The sequence below is a fragment of the Scylla paramamosain genome, chromosome 32 (genome assembly GCF_035594125.1).
Source record: "Scylla paramamosain isolate STU-SP2022 chromosome 32, ASM3559412v1, whole genome shotgun sequence".
Classification (NCBI taxonomy): domain Eukaryota; kingdom Metazoa; phylum Arthropoda; class Malacostraca; order Decapoda; family Portunidae; genus Scylla; species Scylla paramamosain.
Window position 1 is genome coordinate 12434071 of NC_087182.1, and position 24148 is coordinate 12458218.

Here is a 24148-nt window from a genome sequence, read left to right on the forward strand (position 1 = left end):
AATCAGTGGAGGTGTGTCTCGCTCTGCTGGTTACAAGTAAGCAATTTTGTTAAGGAGTATTTGGATGCATGGCGTTGTTATTACTGTTGCTATAGTAAGGGTATTATTATTATTTTATTATTATTATTGTTGTTGTTGTTGTTGTTGTTGTTGTTGTTGTTGTCATGGCTAGTAGTAAAACGGAAACGCATGTGACTGCTATTTTGTAGGTATGTGCTCGACCCCCACTCGGACTCAAAGTCTTTTCGCTGTTGTCAGACGTTGTTGGGCATGTGAGCAAGGGAGATGGAGTGGTGGTCGTTTCAGCCAACAGGTCTTTCTCCTGAGGCAGCCACAGCCTAATCACTCGGGTCTCACGTGGCTAAAGGGGCTCTGAACGGGTGAAGAGTGGCCCTGAACTACGATTCATCATACATGTGACATAGTTGTAGTACTCACTCTCCCTTCACCGTGTCATTCACTGGGGACCCGTAACTTTAAACTGCTGTTGTTGTCGTTGTTCTTATTGTTGTTGTTAGTGGTGGTGATGGTGATTTCGTTGTTTTTGTTGCTCTTGTTGTTGTTGGTGGTGGTGGTGGAGTATTTTAATGACCGACGAGACAAGTTGGTTTTCATCAGTATCAGATATTTTCCTTCATCGAATGCCTCCCTCCTTCAGCCGGCGGGCGTGTGTGTGTGTGTGTTGTGTGTGTGTGTGTGCCCTGGCTCCTGCACATTTTTTTCCAGAAGGTCAAAATGAGCTTAAAGGAATTTATTAGGAAACTCTCTCTCTCTCTCTCTCTCTCTCTCTCTCTCTCTCTCTCTCTCTCTCTCTCTCTCTCTCTCTCTCTCTCTCTCTCTCCGCCAATTTAACTAATATTTCGCCTTCGTCTCCATTTTTTTCTTCTATCCCTCTTTTCATTCTCTTTTTCTCGGTATTCTCCCATTCTTCGCTATTTTTCTATTTTGGCTTCTGCTGTCTTCGTTTTAATTAATGAAATCTTTGAGAGAGAGAGAGAGAGAGAGAGAGAGAGAGAGAGAGAGAGAGAGAGAGAGAGAGAGAGAGAGAGAGAGATTGCAAGCAAGCTATTCCCACTATAACCACTTTCGTTCCAAGTGGGTCTATCTGTGACGTCATCAAGGTATATATATATATATATATATATATATATATATATATATATATATATATATATATATATATATATATATATATATATATATATATATATATATTTTTTTTTTTTTTATTTATTTTTTTTTTTTTTTTTTTTATTTTTTTTTTTTTCTACTCTCCATTGGAAATTTGTGGAATCTCTAACTCCCAGTATATTGTAAACTAGCTATAGGACTTTGAAAGTTATGAATGAATTAATTAATGAAGGTACAATAGGAAAATTGGTGTACAGTACAAAGGAACAGATTGTTCGGCAAAGTATTTTGAGAGGGTGAAGTTGCTACTGTGATTGAGTCTTGGCAAAAAGGTGAGTGAATGCTTGCAATATAGAACACTGTTGTCAGATTATTAATGCTTTAAAAGAAGATTGGACAAATGTGTGGATGGGAAGATCGCAGGAAAATAATAAGTGGGTATGTTTTCTATAGGGACTGCCACCTGTAGGCCAGATGGCTTTTTTGCAGCTTCCTTTATTTCTTATGTTATATTTTTAAAGATTCACACTGTCCGTTTTACGCGTCCATCTGGAGAGGAGTGTGTTATCAGTGACGTCAGTCCCGTTGGAGTGACGTCAGTGATGATGCACATCCTCTCCAGACGGATTTGTGAATATAGTAGCGTGAACCCAGCTTTAGCGTGTCCACGCCTTATCTCGGCTTGATATATAGTAGATGATTATGAATGAATTCGTATCTTATAAAAAGATGTATAAGCAATTGACCTCTTTCATTGGAAATAAATAGCAAAATAATTAAGTTACTATGAGAAAGCCTATACCTTTCTGCAAATACCTTTGATCAATATATTACATTGGCCAAAGAAAGTTTAGTTATAGTTATAGGGTATGTTTGTAGCTCAGCGTATCTTACTAGTTAAAAGGAAGTGTAGCCTACTCAGTATTATACTACGTAGACTACGCTACCTTGTTAATTCCTAGGATGTTAGTGGTTAGTGCTAGGAGTCCTTTTTAATAAGAGAAAGAATGCTGAGCTGCAACCTTCTCCTCTAGATATCTCGGAAACTTTTTTTGACCGATGTATTATTTTGTACCTGGATATTTACATAAATTATTTCACGAGTTTTCTCATGGTGGCTTCAACATTATGTGCGATAAGTGGTTTCAGATTTATTTTTAGTCGAAGAGGTCATTTGCAGCGCACCCAATGTAAGTCATGCAGAGAAGTGTCTTCAGAAGTGTCTTGATAGCGTCACAGATGTACCATCTTATGAAGAGAGTGACCTTAGTAAGCAAATATCGTTTTTGTGAGCCTTGTGTCTGCTTTATTTTCCTTTTCCTTAGTCCTTCCTCTTTCCATTTTTCTGTTTCTCCTTTCCTTCCCTTTTTCCTTTCCCTCGCTCTTTCTACTCCCCATACATTCCCTTCTTATCAATGTTGGCAACAAATATGGAAATAGTAATGGCCACGGCGCAGATGGACATTGTTACTATTAAGAACGTGTGGCCTTGACCAAATTTTAAATATTCATACCGGAGGACGGCAAGGTGAATTAATAATGAGGCGTCTTTGGACACGCGTCTCATGAACAGCTACTTCATGTCTCGTCCCGTGGGGTGACAGCACTGTCCTATGGTGGTGACTTTGTGTAGTAGTAACATGTAACAGTGCGACGGTGGCTGGTGGAGTGAGTACTGCAGTCTGAGGGTACTGCGAGGGTGGTGCCTTCTCTGGTGCGGGGGAGAGGGCGGAAATATTCACCCTTCTAACTGGGAAACGAGATTTTTTTTTTCTCTCTCTCTCTCTCTTTGAGAGAACTTCTTCCATGAATTTTCATGATTTTATACTAAATTGTTTGTATTTTTTTATTTATTATCCTTTTGTTTATTTATTCATTTATTTATTATGATAGATGGCGCTGTGCAACCCAGCTCTTGCGGCGCCTGAGCTCAGATCGTCAACCAGCCACTCCCTCCTCCGTAACTTGCTTCAATCCCCTCGTCCTCTCTCCTCTCTCCTTGCAACTCTACTTCAGTTGCCAACTTTGGTATTTGTACAGTGAATGTTACCATAGCCTAATCCAACCAACTTCATAATCTAAAACCATTGTTAAAACAACAACAACAACTACTACTACTACTACTACTACTACTACTACTACTACTACTACTACTACTACTACTACTACCATGAACTCTTGCATGATTCGGCTCACAATCCAGAGGCCGCTTCTCATATATATATATATATATATATATATATATATATATATATATATATATATATATATATATATATATATATATATATATATATATAATGTCTCATCAACGAAATAAGAATAAGCTGTCGAATACTTCGTTTTCATTGATCTCCGTCAGCCAACAAATGACAAAAGAGATGCTCTCTCTCGGAAGGTGCTGAGACACCTCTTCATTGTGATTATATATACTATTGCTAATACTACTGGTGAAGCTTGAAATTGTTATTATGTTATTATTAGATTTTTTTTAATTGTGTGTGTGTGTGTGTGTGTGTGTGTGTGTGTGTGTGTGTGTGTGTGTGTGTGTGTGTGTGTGTGTGTGTGTGTGTGTGTGAAATAATGATATCTGAATAACCTTGCATTCAGTTACCATTACCGTCGACAACGACAACAACAATAACAGCAGCAGCAAAAGTAGCAACAACAACAACAACGAGAAGAGTGTATGATTACAAGGGAAGCTGTAAGAAGCAATTTGGCCCCCACGTAGAGTTCCTGTAAGTTTAGTAGTGGTAGCAGATTTGCTAATGGTGGAAATGAAAGTGGTATTGGTGATAGTGGAAGTTGTGATTGTGGTAGTGGTGATAGTGGTAGGAGAATGACGGTGGTGGTGGTGTCGGCCTGGCCTTGAAAACGTTCAGGAAGCACAGGAAGCGACAAGAGGACGGGATCCTGGGAAGGCCGAGTGTACGTAGGTGCAGCAGTTGGCAGGTCGTATTTTCTGGGAAATATTATTCTCTCTCTCTCTCTCTCTCTCTCTCTCTCTCTCTCTCTCTCTCTCTCTCTCTCTCTCTCTCTCTCTCTCTCTCTCTCTCTCTCTCCAGAGAAAATTCCCAAAGGATACAACGGATGCGTGGATACACTTCACAAGCAAGGATTAAAAGTTCCTTTAAAAGAGAGATGGATTAAATGAGAATTTGGTAGGACTTGGTATTTCATTGGTATATTGACACTGATGATAATCCTTAAGATGTGTAATTATGATAGGGCGAAAAATAACAAGCACAAACTCGATTATGTTAGATTTCAGTAGGAAATAAGGAACAAAAATGACATTGAAAAGTAAAGAAAGTGGTAATTGACTGGAATAGACTCAATCATGGGAAGGCAGTCAGTAGGTATCTTAAAAGATTATCTTGCACTAATTTCTGGATAAGTGATAATAGATGAGCAGAGATATATTTGCTTCATACAGTTACTGTCACATAGGATTATTGGCTTCTTGGAACGTTTATTGTCTTACTATTTCTTTTTTTTCTTTTTTTTGTTAGGATTGTGGTATCTGCATTTGCATTTAGCAGCGCACCTGTGAAAGCGTTTGGCATTTGTACATACAATCAGGAAGGGGTGCCATGGGGAAAGTTTGTGTAGATGAGAGTAAGTGGGTGGGCAAGCTTGATCACCGCAGCAACAGTAGTGGTCACAGATGGATCCCGGGTTTATGGTTGTGGTGGCAGCTTTTACGCAGGTAGGTGACGACCTCGCATATAATGAAGGGCGGGAAAAAGAGAGGTGGATTTGCAGTGATCGCAGGGGGTTCCCCCAACACCGGACCGGATTTCCTGGGTATCCGACATGGAAAACTTTGCCTGAGGTGGTGTAAATATTTAATGTCAGTCAAGAAGGGAAGAAGGTTACAGTGTATTGCATTACCTTAGTCATTGTACCATTTAAATGTACATAAATTTTACTATCCATCCTGCTTCATTATGCAGGTGAACAACATTAGGTGATGAATGGAAGCATCTAGAGAAAATATGCAAGAACGGAATGCTGAGATGGAATTAAAGTTGAAGGAGGAGGAGGAAGAGGAGGAGGAGAACGAACTGATAAACGATGTGGAGGAAGACGAGGATGAGCTGGAGAAAGACAATGAAGAAGACGACGATGAAGAAGATGAGGAGGAGGAGGAAGAGGAAGAAGAAAAAGAGTTAGTGCTTGATTTGAAGCTTGTTCGAGATTGCTTCCACTCCAGGTGCCGAGGAAGAGGTGCCGCTAGCGCCCTACGTGAAGGGCTTCCTGGAGCTCAACAAGTGAGTAACAGCAGTGCTTAGTACTAGCAGCAACAGCAGTAGTAGCAATAGTAGTAGTAGCAGCAGCAGCAGCAGAAGTAGCAGTAGCAGTAGTAGCGCTAGTGGGAGTGATAGTACGTAACAGTAGTAGTAGTAGCAGCAGTATACCTGTTTTCACCTAAGCTGGCGATTACCCCACAAAATAGACCCCACCCACACCTTTATGTGATTAGCAGGTGAGGTAGGAGAGGTCTAACCCCACCTCTCCTCTCTCTCTCGTCTCTTTCTCACCTGCTGGTCCTAACAGAGCTGTTTGTGACAAGTGACACTACGTAATCTAATGTATTAAATGTAATGTGTGTGTGTGTGTGTGTGTGTGTGTGTGTGTGTGTGTGTGTGTCTTTCATTCTATAAGCCAACTCGTGTAACAGACAACATTTAAGAAATGTTTGTTGTGAATAATGATTCAGTGTCCTTCTCACCTAGAGAAGTGATTATATATATATATATATATATATATATATATATATATATATATATATATATATATATATATATATATATATATATATATATATATATATAACGCAGGTACGTACATAATTTATAAATGTATGTTATAAAAGAAAAGTTCATACATACTCCAGTTGACTGATGGAAGTGGTGACCTGACTTGCGTCCCCTGAAATTTAAGACCTGGGGCTAGGCTGCTTTCCTTCTTCCTTACTTTCTTCCACCCACATCCTCTCTCTCTCTCTCTCTCTCTCTCTCTCTCTCTCTCTCTCTCTCTCTCTCTCTCTCTCTCTCTCTCTGTGTGTGTGTGTATATATATATATATATATATATATATATATATATATATATATATATATATATATATATATATATATATATATATATATATATATATATATATATATATATATATATTGTTACCGCCAAGCTGGTGAAAGAAGTTGTTGTTTTTGCAAGCGAGTTTGTTAATGAGAAAGGAAAGGACCTGAAGGTCAGGGCGAGGACCAAGAGGAGGTCTAAGTCAGCGAATTCCTTGTGCGAATTCCTTGTACGGTCGGTGTTGAGGTACTGTTGATGTAAGGAGATGACGGATGTTTGTTATGACATGAGGCTAAGACGAGGCCGGCCTTATCGCCGTCGCTAATGGTTAACGATGGACAGGGGTAGGAACCCAGGCGGTAACTGAGGACTACAGGGACACTTTACTGAGGACACTCGTGCAGGGAGGTCGTGTGTTGGTGTTGAGACAGATGTAGATAGACCTAACTAGAACACCTGTCAGAAAAGGCGTGCGCGTTACTTAACAATTACCCAAAGACCCAAACACGGAAGTGTAACAGCTGTCTGTGTAAGAATACATTATCCTATAAGTAACGTGCAGAATCACACAAATTATTCATATAGAATATTGTCTGTGATCATTAATGTATATTTTCAGGGTTTGACCGGATTCGATCGATTCAATAAACGATTCGTGTCATTGTGTGAGTCTGAAACAACGTTCGCCGTCTGCTGGCGGCAATATATATATATATATATATATATATATATATATATATATATATATATATATATATATATATATATATATATATATATATATATAGATAGATAGATAGATAGATAGATAGATAAATAGATATATTATTACATAATATATATATATATATATATATATATATATATATATATATATATATATATATATATATATATATATATATATATATATAATGTAGGGGTCCACCGGCGAAGGGCAACAAAAAAATCTAATGAAAAAAAAAAAGCCCACTCAGGTGCCGGCCTCTGAACACAGTCCGAAGCGGTAGTCAAACATTGGATAAGTGTTTTGAAGCCTCCCTCTTGAAGGGGCTCAAGTCATAAGAAGGTGGGAATACAGAAGCAGGCAGGGAGTTCCAGAGTTCACAGGAGAAGGGGATGAATGATTGAGAATACTGGTTAACTCTTGCATTAGAGAGCTGGACAGAATATGGGGTGAGAGAAAGAAGAAAGTTTTGTTCAGCGAGGCTGCGGGAGGAGGGGAAGCATACAGTTAGCAAGATCAGAAGAGTAGCTAGCATGAAAATAGTGGTAGAAGACTGCGGCGATGATAAAGAGGCTGAAGACAATCAGCCTCTTTATCAGTTAGAGGAGAGGAGTTGATGAGACGAAAAACTTTTGATGCCACCTTGTCTAAAAGGGTGGTATGAGTGAACCCCCACAGACATGTGAAACATACTCCATACATGGACGGATAATGCCCTTGTACAGAGTTAGCAGCTGGGTGAGGGAGTGAGAAAAACTGGCGGAGACGTCTGAGAACACTTGACTTCATAGAAGCTGTTTTAGCTAAAGATGAGATTCGAAGTTTCCAGTTTAGATTATAAGAAAAGGACAGACCAAGGATGTTCAGTGTAAAAGAGGGAGACAATTAAGTGTCATTAAAGAGGGGATAGTTTTTCTGGAAGTTTGTTTCGAGTTGATAGATGGAGGAATTGAGTTTTTGAGGCACTGAACAATATCAAGTTTGCTCTGCCCCAGTCAGAAATTTTAGAGAGATTAGAAGTCATGCATTCTGTGGCATCCCTGCGTGAGCTGTTCACTTTCTGAAGGGTTGGACATCTATGAAAAGACGGGGAAAAGTACAAGGTAGTATCATCAGCATAGGAGTTGATAGAACAAGAAGTTTGATTTAGAAGATTATTAATAAATAATAATAGGAAAAGAGGTGGTGACAGGACAGAACCCTGAGGAACACCACTGTTAATAGATTTAGGAAAAGTACAGTGACTCCCTACCACAGCAGCAATAGAACGGTCAGAAAGAAAACTTGAGATGGAGTTACAGAGAGAAGGGTAGAAGCCATAGGAGGTTAGTTTGGAAATCAAAGCTTTGTGCCAGACTCTATCAAAAGCTTTTGATATGTCTAAGGCAGTAGCAAAAGTTTCACCAAAATCTCTAAAAGAGGAACGACCAAGACTCAATAAGGAAAGCCAGATCACCAGTAGTAGAGCGGCTTTGACGAACCCGTACTGGCGATCAGATAGAAGGTTGTAAAGTGATAGATGCTTAAGAATCTTCCGGTTGAGGATAGATTCAAAAATTTTAGATAGGCAGAAAATTAAAGCAACAGGACGGTAGTTTGAGGGATTAGAACGGTCACCCTTTTTAGGAACAGGCTGAATGTAGGCAAACTTCCAACAAGAAGGAAAGGTAGATGTTGACAGACATTTGAAAGAGTTCGACTAGGCAAGATGCTAGCACGGAACATAGAAGGGACACCATCAGGTCCATAAGTCTTCCAAGGGTTTAGGCCAGCGAGGGCATGGAAAATATCATTGCGACGAATTTTAATAGGAAGCATATTAGTCAGAGTGGAGGAGAGGGAGGAACAAGCCCTGAACCGTCCAAGGTAGAGTTTTTATCAAAGGTCTGAGCTAAGATTTCAGCTTTAGAAATAGATGTGATAGTAGTGGTGCCATCTAGTTGAAATAAAGGAGGGAAAGAAGAAGCAAATTTACTGGAGATGTTTTTGGCTAGATGCCAGAAATCACGAAGTAAGAAAAGAGAAGACATTATTTCCTGGCCACTAGAAATTTGTTAGTTGTCATGTGTGGCCAGGGGAGAGTTGTCTAGGGTAGGTTTGGTCGTCATCAGGTTTGGCCACGGTAGATTTAGCCAAGGTAGGTTTGGTCATCGTTGTCACTCTCTCTCTCTCTCTCTCTCTCTCTCTCTCTCTCTCTCTCTCTCTCTCTCTCTCTCTCTCTCTCTCTCTCTCTCTCTCTCTCTCTCTCTCTCTCTCTCTCTCTCTCTCTCTCTCTCTCTCTCTCTCTCTCGTATGTGTGTGTGTGTGTGTGTGTGTGTGTGTGTGTGTGTGTGTGTGTGTGTGTGCGCGGGTAGGGGAGAGAGAGAGAGAGAGAGAGAGAGAGAGAGAGAGAGAGAGAGAGAGAGAGAGAGAGAGAGAGAGAGAGAGAGAATCTTTCCTGCTTACTGCTGGCATCATCTAAGTTAACCATATATATATATATATATATATATATATATATATATATATATATATATATATATATATATATATATATATATATATATATATATATATAAGGAGAAGGCAGTAAGACACCTGCCGAAACGATAATTACTCCCAGTGAAGTCTAAAGCACTGTTCAGGGGGTGCTGTGAACTTATCATTAAACCCAGCTGTGACCTCACTGAACGTTTCCCTTTGTGTCTCACAACACAAGGGGGCAGTCACAGCCTGCCCTCTAAAGACAACTCTCTTCCTCCACACAAAACTACAAGCACCTAATAACACACACACCCTTCACTCAAAAATTTTAAAATCATCATGGCGACTCCTACACCAGCCTCGGAGTCCCCATCTGGGGAGGGGACCATAAATGTCCCCAGGTCGGACTGCCTTTCTGTCGACGACCCTAAGTGTCTTGACATCTCCCCTCAACTTTTTCTTCATTAACTTCTGCAACATTCGCGGTCTAAGATCTAATTTTCAATCTGTAGAACACCACCTCTTCTCTTCTGAACCTCATCTTCTTTTCCTCACTGAAACTCAGGTGTCTGAGGCAACTGACAGTAGCCCCTTTTCTGTTCCCTCCTACTTTCTCTATCCTCATTTTCGATCCAAAGCTGGATGCTGCGTTTATGTGCGCAATGACTTAATTAACCTGCTCTCGTGCCCACGCTCTTGAATCTTCCGAGTTTTCCACCATCTGGCTACGACTACAGAGTCACTCTCATACTAAATTTATCTGTGCTGTATACCTCTCACCTAACTCCTCTGACTATAAGAAATTCTTTGACTACTTAGCTTCCAAAGTGGAGCACATTCTGACCCTCTTCCCTTTTGCAGAGATCTCCATTCTTGGAGACTTCAATGTTCACCACCAGCTTTGGCTTTCCTCTCCCTTCACTGACCATCCTGGTGAACTAGCCTACAACTTTGCTATTCTCCATGACCTAGAGCAATTGGTGCAACACCCTACTCGTATTCCTGACCGTCTTGGAGATACGCCCAAAACTCTTGACCTTTTCCTGACCTTTAATCCTTCTGCTTATGCTGTCACCCTTTCTTCTCTGTTGGGCTCCTCCGATCACAATCTCATATCTTTATCTTGTCCTATCACTCCAATCCCTCTTCAGGATCCCCATAAGCGAAGGTGCCTCTGGCGTTTTGCCTCTGCTAGTTGGGGGGACCTAAGGAGGTATTTTGCTGATTTTCCTTGGAATGACTACTGCTTCCGTGTCAGAGACCCGTCTTTGTGTGCTGAGCGCATAACGGAGGTGATAGTGTCTGGCATGGAGGCATATATTCCTCACTCTTTTTCTCGTCCTAAACCTTCTAAACCTTGGTTTAACACAGCTTGTTCTCGTGCTATACATGATAGAGAGGTGGCCCACAAAAGGTACTTAAGCCTTCCATCACCAGAATCTCATGCACTTTATATTTCTGCCCGGAACCATACCAGGTCTGTTCTCCAACTAGCCAAAAACTCCTTCATTAACAGAAAATGTCAAAACCTTTCAAGATCTAACTCCCCTCGTGATTTCTGGCATCTAGCCAAAAATATCTCCAATAACTTTGCTTCTTCTTCTTTCCCTCCTCTATTTCATCCAGATGGCTCCACTGCTATCACATCTATTTCTAAAGCTGAATTCTTTGCTCAAACCTTTGCTAAAAACTCTACCTTGGACGATTCTGGGCTTGTTCCTCCCTCTCCTCCACCCTCTGACTACTTCATGCCACATATTAAAATTCTTCGCAATTATGTTTTCCATGCCCTCGCTGGCCTAAACCCTCGGAAGGCTTATGGACCTGATGGGGTCCCTCCTATTGTTCTCCGAAACTGTGCCTCCGTGCTTGCACCTTGCCTAGTCAAACTCTTTCAGCTCTGTCTGTCAACATCTACCTTTCCTTCTTGCTGGAAGTTTGCCTACATTCAACCTGTTCCTAAAAAGGGTGACCGTTCTAATCCCTCAAACTACCGTCCTATTGCTTTAATTTCCTGCCTATCTAAGGTTTTTTAATCTATCCTCAACAGGAAGATTCTTAAACATCTATCACTTCACAACCTTCTATCTGATCGCCAGTATGGGTTCCGTCAAAGCCGCTCTACTGGTGATCTTCTGGCTTTCCTTACTGAGTCTTGGTCATCCTCTTTTAGAGATTTTGGTGAAACTTTTGCTGTTGCCTTCGACATATCAAAAGCTTTTGATAAAGTCTGGCACAAAGTTTTGATTTCCAAACTACCCTCCAACGGTTTCTATCCTTCTCTCTGTAACTTCATCTCAAGTTTCCTTTCTGACCGTTCTATTGCTGCTGTGGTAGACGGTCACTGTTCTTCTAAATCTATTAACAGTGGTGTTCCTCAGGGTTCTGTCCTATCACCCACTCTCTTCTTATTATTCATTAATGATCTTCTAAACCAAACTTCTTGTCCTATCCACTCCTACTCTGATGATACCACCCTGCACTTTTCCACGTCTTTTCATAGATGTCCAACCCTTCAGGAGGTAAACATATCACGCAGGGAAGCCACAGAACGCCTGACTTCTGATCTTTCTAAAATTTCTGATTGGGGCAGAGCAAACTTGGTATTGTTCAATGCCTCAAAAACTCAATTCCTCCATCTATCAACTTGACACAACCTTCCAGACAACTATCCCCTCTTCTTCAATGACACTCAACTGTCCCCCTCTTCTACACTGAACATCCTCGGTCTGTCCTTTACTTATAATCTGAACTGGAAACTTCACATCTTACCTCTACCTAAAACAGCTTCTATGAAGTTAGGTGTTTTGAGACGTCTCCGCCAGTTTTTCTCACCCCCCCAGCTGCTAACTCTGTACAAGGGCCTTATCCGTCCATGTATGGAGTATGCTTCACATGTCTGGGGGGGTTCCACTCATACTGCTCTTCTAGACCGGGTGGAATCAAAAGCTTTTCGTCTCATCAACTCCTCTCCTCTAACTGACTGTCTTCAGGCTCTCTCTCACCACCGCAATGTTGCATATCTAGCTGTCTTCTACCGCTATTTTCATGCTAACTGCTCTTCTGATCTTGCTAACTACATGCCTCCCCTCCTTCCGCGGCCTCGCTGCACAAGACTTTCTTCTTTCTCTCATCCCTATTCTGTCCACCTCTCTAACGCAAGAGTTAACCAGTATTCTCAATCATTCATCCCTTTCTCTGGTAAACTCTGGAACTCCCTGCCTGCTTCTGTATTTCCACCTTCCTATGACTTGAATTCCTTCAAGAGGGAGGTTTCAAGACACTTATCCACCAATTTTTGACCACTGCTTTGACCCTTTTATGGGACTGGCATTTCAGTGGGCATTTTTTTTATTAGATTTTTTGTTGCCCTTGGCCAGTATCCTTCCTACATAAAAAAAAAAGTAGTAAAGTACGCAGTAGTAGTAGTAGTAGTAGTAATAGTAGTGGTGGTAGTAGTAGTAGTAGTAGTAGTAGTAGTAGTAGTAAAAGTAGTAGTAATAGTAGTGGTAGTAGTAGTGGTAGTAGTAGTTGTAGTCGTATCAGTAGTAGTAGTAGTAGTGAAAGTAATAGTAATAGTAGTGCTAGTAGTAGTAGTAGTAGTAGTAGTAGTAGCAGTAGTAGTAGTAGAATAGTAGTAGTACAAAGCTAAATATAATAAAAAAAATCGAATAAATGGATAATTAAATGAAATCTGTTTCAGATTCATCAAGATGCTGGGAAAGTTGTATCATTTTGTAGCGTATGACGTCAAAGTGAAGGTAAGTACTATGTTCACGCATACTCAGTGAGGAATAGTAATGATATACGTATAATAAAATAGCAGTAGTTGTTATTAATAATTTGATATATGGTAACGATAAATTTTAAAAAACTAATGAAAATATAATGTGATTGTTTTTGTATTATTTTAGTTGTATTTTCCTAAAATAATTGTGTCAGCTTATGGTCCGTATTTTGAACGCTTTGCTGTCTCACCACAATTGTTTTCAATGGTCACGCAGATGATTAACAGAGTTCACATGTGTTAAACTTGTGGAAATCTTGTTAATCTGTCACGAGAATCGTAAAACATCTTTAAAAACCCATGTAACATTAACATGAGCGTAAGGGAGCCGCGGCAGGAAAGTGTTTCAGAATATGTACTGAAACCCATGGAACTTAATCCTGAAATTGCAAATATGAGAGGCAGGGCGTGGCAGCTGAGGACGTGAGGGCACTTAAGAGAAGGAGAGTGGATGGAAGAAATTCATTAATATTAATTTTCTTATTATTTTTTTATTCCAACAAAAAACTTGATCCTTATGTCTGTGACTGATCTCCTTTTGAAGTGTACTCGTAAAAGAAAACGGATAAACTTGAAGGCTAACTGAACCTTATATCCTGCCCTTCTCCATCCTCTCGGTCTCGTGTCCCTTGTGCTCTAGCATTCCACAATTTCTAGCCCATCCAGGAAGAGGCGGAGTTTCAGAAGTACGAGTAGAGCCGTTCTTGACAGTGGTCCACGCTGACTATCACGAGGCAACTCAAACATTTCCGAACATACTTTATGAACCATTTGTCGGTGTCGCTGTGGAGAGAATCATGTTCAACACATTTTCAGGTTACAGTTTTCAGGTATGTATTCATTGAGTGCAAAAGACGTCGATTCAGCATTATTACAAGATTCACACCACAGAGAAACCGACACAAGGTTCACAAGGAGTGTTCGACCATTTGTGTGTTGACCCCCTGGTCCTCCATCTAGAAAGGCCCAACTTTTGAGGATTACGGGAAGTAAATGTAGATGGGTTGTATTAATATTTCGTTGATAAATCACATACAGGACAGTTAGCATACATTCCTTGTAGAGCAATAAGATCACAGAAAAATTACCCAAAATGGATGACAGGTTAAAACATTACATAGGGCGGAAGAGAAGTATATAAGAAATTAAAGGCAAGGCAAGAGGTTTTAATACCACAATATAATGAATTAGAACAGTCAGGAGGTTAACGAGGAAAGCTAAAAACAATTATGAATGAAAGGTAGAAAGCCAGGCGAAGACAGACCCCGAGGTATTTCATCAGGTAAATAAAAAGACGAATATTGAAATAATAGGTCCATTAAATACAACAGATGGGGAGCAGGTTAGTTCTGGTAGGAGATTAGTGAAATTCTGAATGAGTATTTTTTTAACTATCTTCATCCAGGAAAACATGCAGGAAATGCCGAATAGTGAGCAGATGTTTAGAGCAGAAGAGAATGAGAAGCTGACAGATGTTATCATTACTAAGATAGTGGAACAGGAGATACATAGGCTAAAAAGTTCAAGACACCAGGACCAGATGAAATATATCCCAGAGTACTTAAGAAATGCAAAGAGGTTATTAGCGAACCGTTAGTTTCTGTCTTTAGGAAATCACTTGAGACAGGTGAGGTACCGGTAATGTGGAGGCAGGCGAATGTAGTACCATCTTTAAGAAAGGAGATAAAACTTTAACGTCTAATTATAGACCTGTCAGCTAAACTTCTTTTATAGGTAAAACAATGGAGTCAGTAATAGCGAAGAACATTAGGGAGCATTTAGACAAACATAACTTGATAAATCAGTCACAGCATAGCTTCACGAAGGGGAAATCTTACCTGACGAACTTGTTAAGTTTAACTCATAAGTTTACGAGGCGGCAGACAATGGTGATAGTTATAACATCTTATATCTGGACTTCAGTAAAGCGTTTGATAAGATACCCCATCAGAGGCTCCTGAGAAAGGTTAGGGCGCACAGGATAGATGGGAAGGTGTTATGCTGAACAAGGGCATGGCTAAGCGACAGAGTTGTAATAAACGGCTCTAAATCCAAGTGGGGTCATGTAATTAGTGGGGTACCACAGGGATCAGTATTAGGGCCATTGTTGCTTTTAATATATATCAGTGACTTGGATAGTGGAATTAGTAGTGATGTTAGTAAATTTGAGGATGACAAGAAGATAGGTAGATTAATTAGGTCAGAATCGGATGCCATCGCCTTGCAGGCAAATTTGGATAGGATGGACAGACAGATGGCAAATGCAGTTTAATATCAACAAATGTAAAGTACTTAGCGTAGGTAGAGGAAATCCACACAGTAGGTACACAATAAACAACGAAACTCTAGTAGGTTCAGGGTATGAGAAAGATTTAAGAGTTATAGTTAGCTCTGAACTCCATCTAAAAAAACAATGCATAAAGGTCAGAAACAGGGCAAATAGGACATTAGGATTCATTTTTAGGAATGTTAAAAGTAGAAGGCCCGAAGTAACATTAAAGTTATATTTGGTGCTAGTCAGACCTCATTTAGACTACGCTGTACAGTTCTGGTTCCCACAATACAGGAAGGATATAGGTCTATTAGAATCAGTACAAAGGAGAATGACTAAAAGGATACAGGGGATGAGGAGTATTCCTTACGAAGCGAGATTGAAGTTGTTGAATTTACATTCTTTAGAGAGAGGTGGGATAAGAGGGGACCTGATAGAAGTCTTTAAGTGGTATAAAGGTTATAACAAGGGGGACGTAGGCAAAATTCTTAGGATTAGTAACCAGGACAGAGCAAGAAATAACGTGTTCAAGCTTGAAGAAATTTGGTTTAAAAAAAGAGATAGGAAGGAATTAATTATCAAATAGAGTGGTAGATGAATGGAACGGACTCAGTAATCAAGTTGTTAGTGCTGAATCATTAGGGAGCTTTAAGAGAAGATTAGACAGATTTATGGATGGGGATGATAGGTGGAAATAGGTAGGTATATTTCATACAGGGACTGTCACGTGTAGGCCTGATGGCTTCTTGCAGCTTCCCTGATTTCTTATGTGCTTATGTGGGGTAGAAATTGTGGATTGCAAGTATACGTAGTTGTCCGCTCTTTGTTTACAAACAAAAGCCGGATTGCTGAGAATACTTTATGGGATCTATTTTATCTCTATATTAGGCTAATCTGATGAATTTTAGCAAGGTCTTCAGCCATGTTGTTGTGAATAGCATATTGTGTTTCTAGCTGTCCCCTTGTACTCGGCTGTCCGCTCGGGAACTACGTATGCTCAGAACCAAACGTTTACAAACTAAAGCGTGTTGATAAACATTTTTTTTCCGCTGCTGTCCACAGCAATATGGCTGAAGACTTGGTTAAAATATTAGCCAAATATATGGACGAAATAGACCCTTTAAAATATTTACACCAGTCCACCTTTTGTTTGTAAACAAAGCGGACAGCGTACATGAAGAAAGCAGTAGACACAAGTCGAAATGGTAATTACTCCCTTTGAGATCTCAAGCACTGGATCAAGGATTTCTGTGAATTTATCAATGATCCAGCTGTGATTTCACTGAACGTTTCCCTTTGTGTCTCTCAACACTAGGGGGTAGTCACAGCCTGCCCTCTAAAGACAACTCTCTCCCTTCACACAAATCTACATGCTCCTAACACACACACCCTTCACTCAAAATCAAATATGGCTACTCCTACATCATCCTCAGAGTTCCCGTCTAGAAAGGGGCCCATATCCTCAGGTAGGACTGCTCTTCCGGTTTCGACCCTAAGTGTCTTGACATCTCGCCATTTTTTTTTTTTTTTCATTAACTTCTACAACATTCGCGGCCTTAGATGTAATTTTCAATCTGTAGAACTCTACCTCCCTTCCGTTAAACCTCGTTTTCTGTTTCACCGAAACACAGGTGTCTGAGACAACTGACTAGTAGCCTCTTCTCTGTTTCCTCTTAGTTTTCATATCCTCATTTCCAGTTCAAAGCTAGGTGTTGTGTCTATGTGCGCAACGACCTAACTTGCTCTTGTGCCCACGCTTTTGAATATTCCGAATTTTCTACCATCTGGCTACGACTACAGAATCACTTTCAAACTAAATTTGTCTGTGCTGTATACATCTTACCTAACTCTCATTATAAAAAAATAAAAATTCTTTGTCTATCTAACTTCCACAGTGGAGCACAGCCTGATCTTTTTCCCTTTTGAAAAAATATCCATTCTTGGAGACTTCATTGTTCACCACCACCTTTGGCTCTCCTTTCCCTTCACTGACCATCCTAGTGAACTAGTCTTTAACTTTGCTATCCTCCGCGACCTAGAGCAACTAGTGCAACACCGTCTTGGAGATACGCCCAACATTTTTAACCTTTTCCTAACTTCTAATCTTTCTGCTTATGCTGTCACTGTCTTCTCCGTTGGGCTCCTCCGATCACGACCTCATATTTGTATCTTGTTCTCTAATCCCTCGTCAGGTTCTTCCAAAGCAGAGGTGCCTTTGGCATTTTTGCCTCTGCTAATTGGGGGACCTGAGGAGGCTTTATTCAGATTTTCCTTGGAACGACTACTGCTTCTGTGTCAGAGATCCGTCTTTGTCTGCTGAGTGCATAACAGAGGCGATAGTGTTTGCCATGGAGGCGTACATTCCTCATTCTTTTTCTCTCTCTGAACATTCCAATCCTTAGTTTAACTCAGTCTGTTCTCGTCCTTCATACATGGTGGAGAGGTGGCCTACAAAAGGTACTTGAGCCTTCCATCACTTTTTGCACTTTGTATTTTTGTCCGGAATCGTACCAAGTCTGTTCTCCAACTAGCCATAAACTCTATCAACAGAAAATGTCAAAATCTTTTCTATATCTGACTTCCTTCGTGATTTCTGGCACCTAACCAAAAATACCTCTAATAACTTTACTTCTTCATCTTTCCCTGCTTTATTTTAGCCTGATGCCACCACTGCCATCTCATCTATTTCTGAAGTTGAACTCTGCTCAAACCTTTGCTAAAAAATCTGCCTTGGACAATTCAGGGCTTGTTCCTTCCACTCCTCCACCCTCTGACTACTTCACGCTACCCATAAAGATCGTTCGCAATAATGATTTCGATGTCCTCGCTAGCCTTAACCTTCGGAAAGCTTATGGACCTGACGGGGTCCCTCCTATTTTTTCTCAGTAACTGTGCCTTCGTGCTTGCATCTTGCCTCGTCAAACTCTTCCAACTCTGTCTCTCAACGTATAACTTTCCTTCTTGTTGGAAGGTTGCCCTCATTCAGCCTGCTCCTAAAAAAAAAGCGTGACCATTCTAATCCGCCTCAGTGGACCTCTTTTTCTACATTTGTTTTTTCTTTTGCCTTTGGCCGGTGTCCCTCTTACATTAAAAAAAAAGGGACAGCTACGAACATGACACGGGTAGTTTTTATTTGCTTTCTTTATTTCAGGTTTCTTTGAGTCACTACTCATGTATTTAGACCACTAGGCCACTACTGATGTGTTCGGGTCACTACTGATGTGTTTGGGCTACCATGAATGTGTCTGTGCTTGAATATCCGGCTCTCACCAAAGGATATTTTCATTATCATCATTGTTATCATTAGCATCACCACCATTATCATCATCGTCATTACTGCCATTATCATCACTAGCTTCATCATTATTATAATCATCACCACCCTTATCACCACCACCACCACTAACATCATCATCATCACCATTATCATCATCATCATCATCATCATCAACTTCTATGATCTTACTCCAAAACAGTCCTTCTTTTACCTCTATCAGCCGTCCGTCTACCTACTATCTAATCCAGTGATTCTCAAAGTGTGTGCCGCGGCACACTAGTGTGCCGCCATTATCTCCTTGGTGTGTCGCGAAAATTTGGGTGAGATTTTGATTTGTGTCCATAATATAACGAAACTATTGTGAATTATAATTTATTTTTATGAAGGGTAGCTAATTATATATATATATATATATATATATATATATATATATATATATATATATATATATATATATATATATATATATATATATATATATATATATATATATATATATATATATATATATATATATATATATATATATATATATATATATATATATATATATATATATATATATATATTACTAAGTAGTTGTTTCTTAGTGTACCGTTATACTAGATAGTTTGAAAACCACTGATCTAATCTCTCCCGTGCAGTGTCGTATTTACTCTACAGTGTCTACAGTGTCCGTGTGTCCTTGGCAGACAGCAGTGGTGCAGAAAAAGATGGCGCGGGAGAACGGCCAGCATTACGTGAACTTGAAGTCGATGATAAAGTACGAGATGGAAAACAGTCTTTTGGTACAGAAATCCACGTCTGGCACCAAGGCAATCCTCCTGCTTCACCGAGGACTGGGTAGGCGGTTGTAATAGTGGTGGCTATTACTTTATTTTTTTTTATTATCTTATCCATGTATAGCAGTGTACGTGTAGTTTGTTTGTAGTGTTCTGGTTGTACGCCCTTGAGTTAGTTATTTTGAGATGGTGTGCAGCTCTTACATTAGTGAACTTACCAAAAGTAAAAAAAAAACTGCGGAAAATTTTTTTTATTTAAAATGCATAACTTTCCCTTACTTTCATAAAGAATTTCGCGAAAAATAAGGCGGTAAAAATTAATTCTGTACAATTCTGGATTTATCATCGATTAGTGCGCTTATCTTTCCGAGACTTTGTACCACCTATATTACTAATTTCTTTGTTGGCAGAGTTTACTTGTGAATTCCTGAAGGAGATGATGAAGGAGGAAGAGGAGCCAAAGCTGGGTGAGATTGCGTCGAAGATTTACTTGTCCACAACGGGAAGTTACCAAGCTACCTATCTGAGGGAACCCTTTTCCTGTGTTTTGAAGATGTTACCTACCCGAGCTACCCTCAGGAACAGAGTATGTAAAGAGATTTGTAAGAGTTTAGGTGGGAGGGTTAGAAGTAGTAGTAGTAGTAGTAGTAGTACCATTACTACTACTACTACTACTACTATTACTTTTACTGATTCTGTTGTTATTTTTTCTTTAGTTATGGGAGTAGAAATAGTGGTAATAGGAGTAACAGTAGTGTGTGTGTGTGTGTGTGTGTGTGTGTGTGTGTGTGTGTTCAGGGAGTAGTTTTGATGAGGTACATAATATTAGTTAGCAGTAGCATGTGTTGATGGTTTCGTAAAAGGACTGTGGTGCCTCTTCAGTATATTACAAGTGAGTGCGTACAAGGAGAGGGAGGGACATAAGTAGCTACCATGTGTGGTGGTGGGTCGCGCTCAGATGATTCCACTAGGGATGACTCGCTGAGAGATAGGAGGGGAAGAATACCCGAGCAATACAGTAATTCAGTTTAGTAAAGGTACAAGGAGACACTGACATATTCCTTGGCCACGATTTCGTCACAGCCTCAAAAAAAAAAAAAAAAAAAATTGACAGGTCAGAAACCAAGAAACAGAGAGAGAGAGAGAGAGAGAGAGAGAGAGAGAGAGAGAGAGAGAGAGAGAGAGAGAGAGAGAGAGAGAGAGAGAGAGAGAGAGAGAGATTTTATGTTGCAATTACTTTGCTATCTTGTTTGATCTTATTGGTATTATTTTAGATAGATGTCAAAGTAAGTTAATACAAGGGTCCTCAACGAGTATCCCAAAGGGTACATGAGATGAATAATATTGGGTGTACATGACAGTATATTACAGGACATGGACTGGCCCATGAATTCACAGACAATTATTGTTATTACGTACTTTACCGATGAATTCATGAGCACATCTAATAATAGATTTCATATAACTATAGATATATGAATAAATTAAATTAGTGGACACATTCGTTATCATTTGGTGATGAATCCGTAGACACATCTGTTATGTTCTGACTGTACGCGATCACTAGTGAAAGGTTGAGAACCGCTGGTTTACGTCCTTTTCGATTACAGAAAATATGTGAAATGCCCCTACGCCAGTCATGGAATTTGTAGAGAGCGATGGATATTTGACACGAAAGCAATAATCATTCCAGGAAAAAATGAGAATAGCCTCTCTCTCACGGTGCCTTTGTTCAAGGCAGAGGCACCTTCCTTTCTCGCGAAATCGATATATTCTTATCTTAATCTTGCTCGTGGATAAAGTCTGGTACAATCTGCCTAATTTCATTTTCACCACTTAAGACTTGAACTACGGGCCCTGGGCCCGTATTCTACAAACAGTCATAGCCAAGTATGTCTGTCAAAATGGCGCATTTCAGTCGTAACTCTGTCATAAACTAATATCGTCGTGCATAAACTCCTATCACTCTTTAACACGATTTTTGTCTTTGACAAACAATTGTTATTTTCCAACTCTTTTCATTACAAAACAGTAGAAAATGTCCATTATTCCTGTCGAACTTTGCTTTTGTGGCTTTTAGAATGATTTCTTACCCGAAAATAGCTAAATTTCACCATTTTCCCAGATGCTGTCACAGAGAATTTTTTTGCTCTTGTCTTAATGAATTAACCACATATGTAGCAGAATGCATCTGGAGAATGATTGCAGCCTCTTGATGCCATTTCACCTCTTGTGATGTGTCTTCTCAAGCAGCCAAAGCAGAACTGATTGGTGGTCTGTAAGCCCTTACATTTATATTGTCAAGCAGTATTCTAGAATATTCTTAGTCTTTCTAGAATGCGTTCCAGAATGTTCTCAATCTTTTTAGAATATTTTAGAACCTACCTTAGAATATTCTGAATCATTATATAAAATTCTTGTAGATTCTAGAAAATTCTTGATACTTCTACTTATTTCTACTGTATTCGAGAAAGTTCTAGAATATTCTGGAAATGTTTACATTGAATAGAATGTTCTAAAATGTTCTAGAAACTTCTAAAACTGTCTGGTAGAACATCCTGGAAGATTTAAGAAGATTTCTGAAAGGTAAGCAAATTCTTCTAAATGTGAGAAATTTCTTACTAGATCTGGTCAGTTCAAAAATTATCTTAATAAAATTAAAAATCTTTAGAGCACTTTATATTCTTTTTTTCGTTGTTTTAACTTACTTGCAACATTTCAAAAGCATCTAGATAAGAAATTGAGATTTTGCGAAGGTCTTTACCACACAAAAGCAAAGTTTTAGGATCAAAATAGCTTTTTTTTTATTTTGTTTAGATGGAAATAATTTGAAAATTATGGTTTGGGGCCAAGGACAAGACAAAAGTTAAATTTTGTTACATAGTGATCTGTCATAAAATGCCATGACAGTGTTCACCCTGTCTTACCGCCGCTTATGACCGTCAGAAGTTTGTCAACATCATGACAATATGGCTGTACATACCATAACACGATCCCCAGCTTTTTTTTTTTATTATAAATATAAAAATAGATATTATTAACTATGAATAAATAATGGCCTTCTTTGAAGCAATGAAGTATTATTACAAATAGTGGGAGCGGTACGATCAGTTTTCATAAACCTTGCCTCTCGCGGCCTACTTGTGTCCGGCTGTCGGCTGTAATCTTCTCCTATATATCATGTTTCTTTTGATTAGATATACTGTCTAATTTCCCCAAAAGTCGTAATTTAAATCCAAGAAAATAATATCAAGAACCTATTTCATTCCATAAATTTAAAGTTGACAAATAGTGAGTGTGCGTTCAAGCGGCAGACGGTGACTGAGATATGATCGACGACTTCTGATTGTCGTAAGACTGTCATAAATTTTGTTAGCTACGACAGTCACAAGTCGTCGTCATAAGCACTATGCAGAATACAGGCCCTAAAGAGAAGTATCAAGATTCTGGTGGTACTAAATTAGCCATTCTTTTAGATATCTCCTTCTATCGCACTTTTAGGGAAAGGAAGCTGAGCTGGATCTTACCTGTTTTCGTGCACTTGTGCAGTTTTCTTTGTGCATAAAAATATGTGAGTGTGTGTTTGTTTGTGTGTGTGTGTGTGTGTGTGTGTGTGTGTGTGTGTGTGTGTGTGTGTGTGTGTGTGTGTGTGTGTGTGAAAGTTAGATATGAATGGAAAATCAAGAAAGAGGAAAAGGAAGAATGAATAGTATAATTATCCATTTCTTCTGGTGGTTGTGGTGGCAGATAGCAAAGGGAAAGGAGGAGGTGGAAGAGAAGGTGCTGAGATTATTACCCGAGGCCATCAAGTCAGTAACAGAGACCTACGACGCTGTTCAGAAGATCTATCGTGAGAATAATCTTCTCGACATGAGTTCCTGGAGCCAAATTCAATCCAAGAATGCAGAAGGTGGACCAGGAGGAAAAACTGATACACAATGATACAGACCGTGAATAATCAGATGCAAAGCGAAGAGGACTAGAAGTTATCAAAATGGGGAAGATGACAAGCTGAGGAAAGAGAGAGAGAGAGAGAGAGAAATATATATATATATATATATATATATATATATATATATATATATATATATATATATATATATATATATATATATATATATATATATATATATATATATATATATATCATCTTTACTTAAAATATCTGAAGAAATGATTGTTTTCACCCAAAGACTTCACTTTGTTCGATAAAGAAATAGCAACTTTTTTCTTTCTCCTACTCAGAGACTCATCTTTCTTTAAGTATCTTTCTTTAAGATCTAGCATTCTGGAACAAAATAAAAATTATCTTTATAAACCAATATTTCATTAACTATTGAATGACCATTTTTTTAATACCTAAAGATCTTATATATGTAGGGTTTTTTTCTTTCTTCTCCATCAAACGTTATGTTCGTATCTTCGAAGTATACTTGGAATTATGGGCAACATTTGCGGTATAAGTGTTACAGCTTGTAAATGTAACTTTAATATTATATAGGTAATTGTAATGCACTGAATTAACATACGTATTTTTTGTACGTACTTTTGTACACACACACATACACACACACACAGAGAGAGAGAGAGAGAGAGAGAGAGAGAGAGAGAGAGAGAGA

The 24148-nt window shown here is 39.2% G+C and overlaps 1 protein-coding gene across 1 annotated transcript; it reads left to right on the forward strand.

Annotated features, from left to right (window-relative positions):
• LOC135089210 (ceramide-1-phosphate transfer protein-like) lies at positions 1 to 23847 on the forward strand. Its single transcript, XM_063984572.1, has 5 exons — positions 1 to 36; positions 13115 to 13172; positions 19392 to 19590; positions 19940 to 20115; positions 23277 to 23847. Exons 2-5 carry the CDS (start codon positions 13125 to 13127, stop codon positions 23469 to 23471), a joined length of 618 nt encoding a protein of 205 aa, XP_063840642.1. The 5' UTR covers positions 1 to 36; positions 13115 to 13124; the 3' UTR covers positions 23472 to 23847.
• The last annotated feature ends 301 nt before the right edge of the window (positions 23848 to 24148 follow it).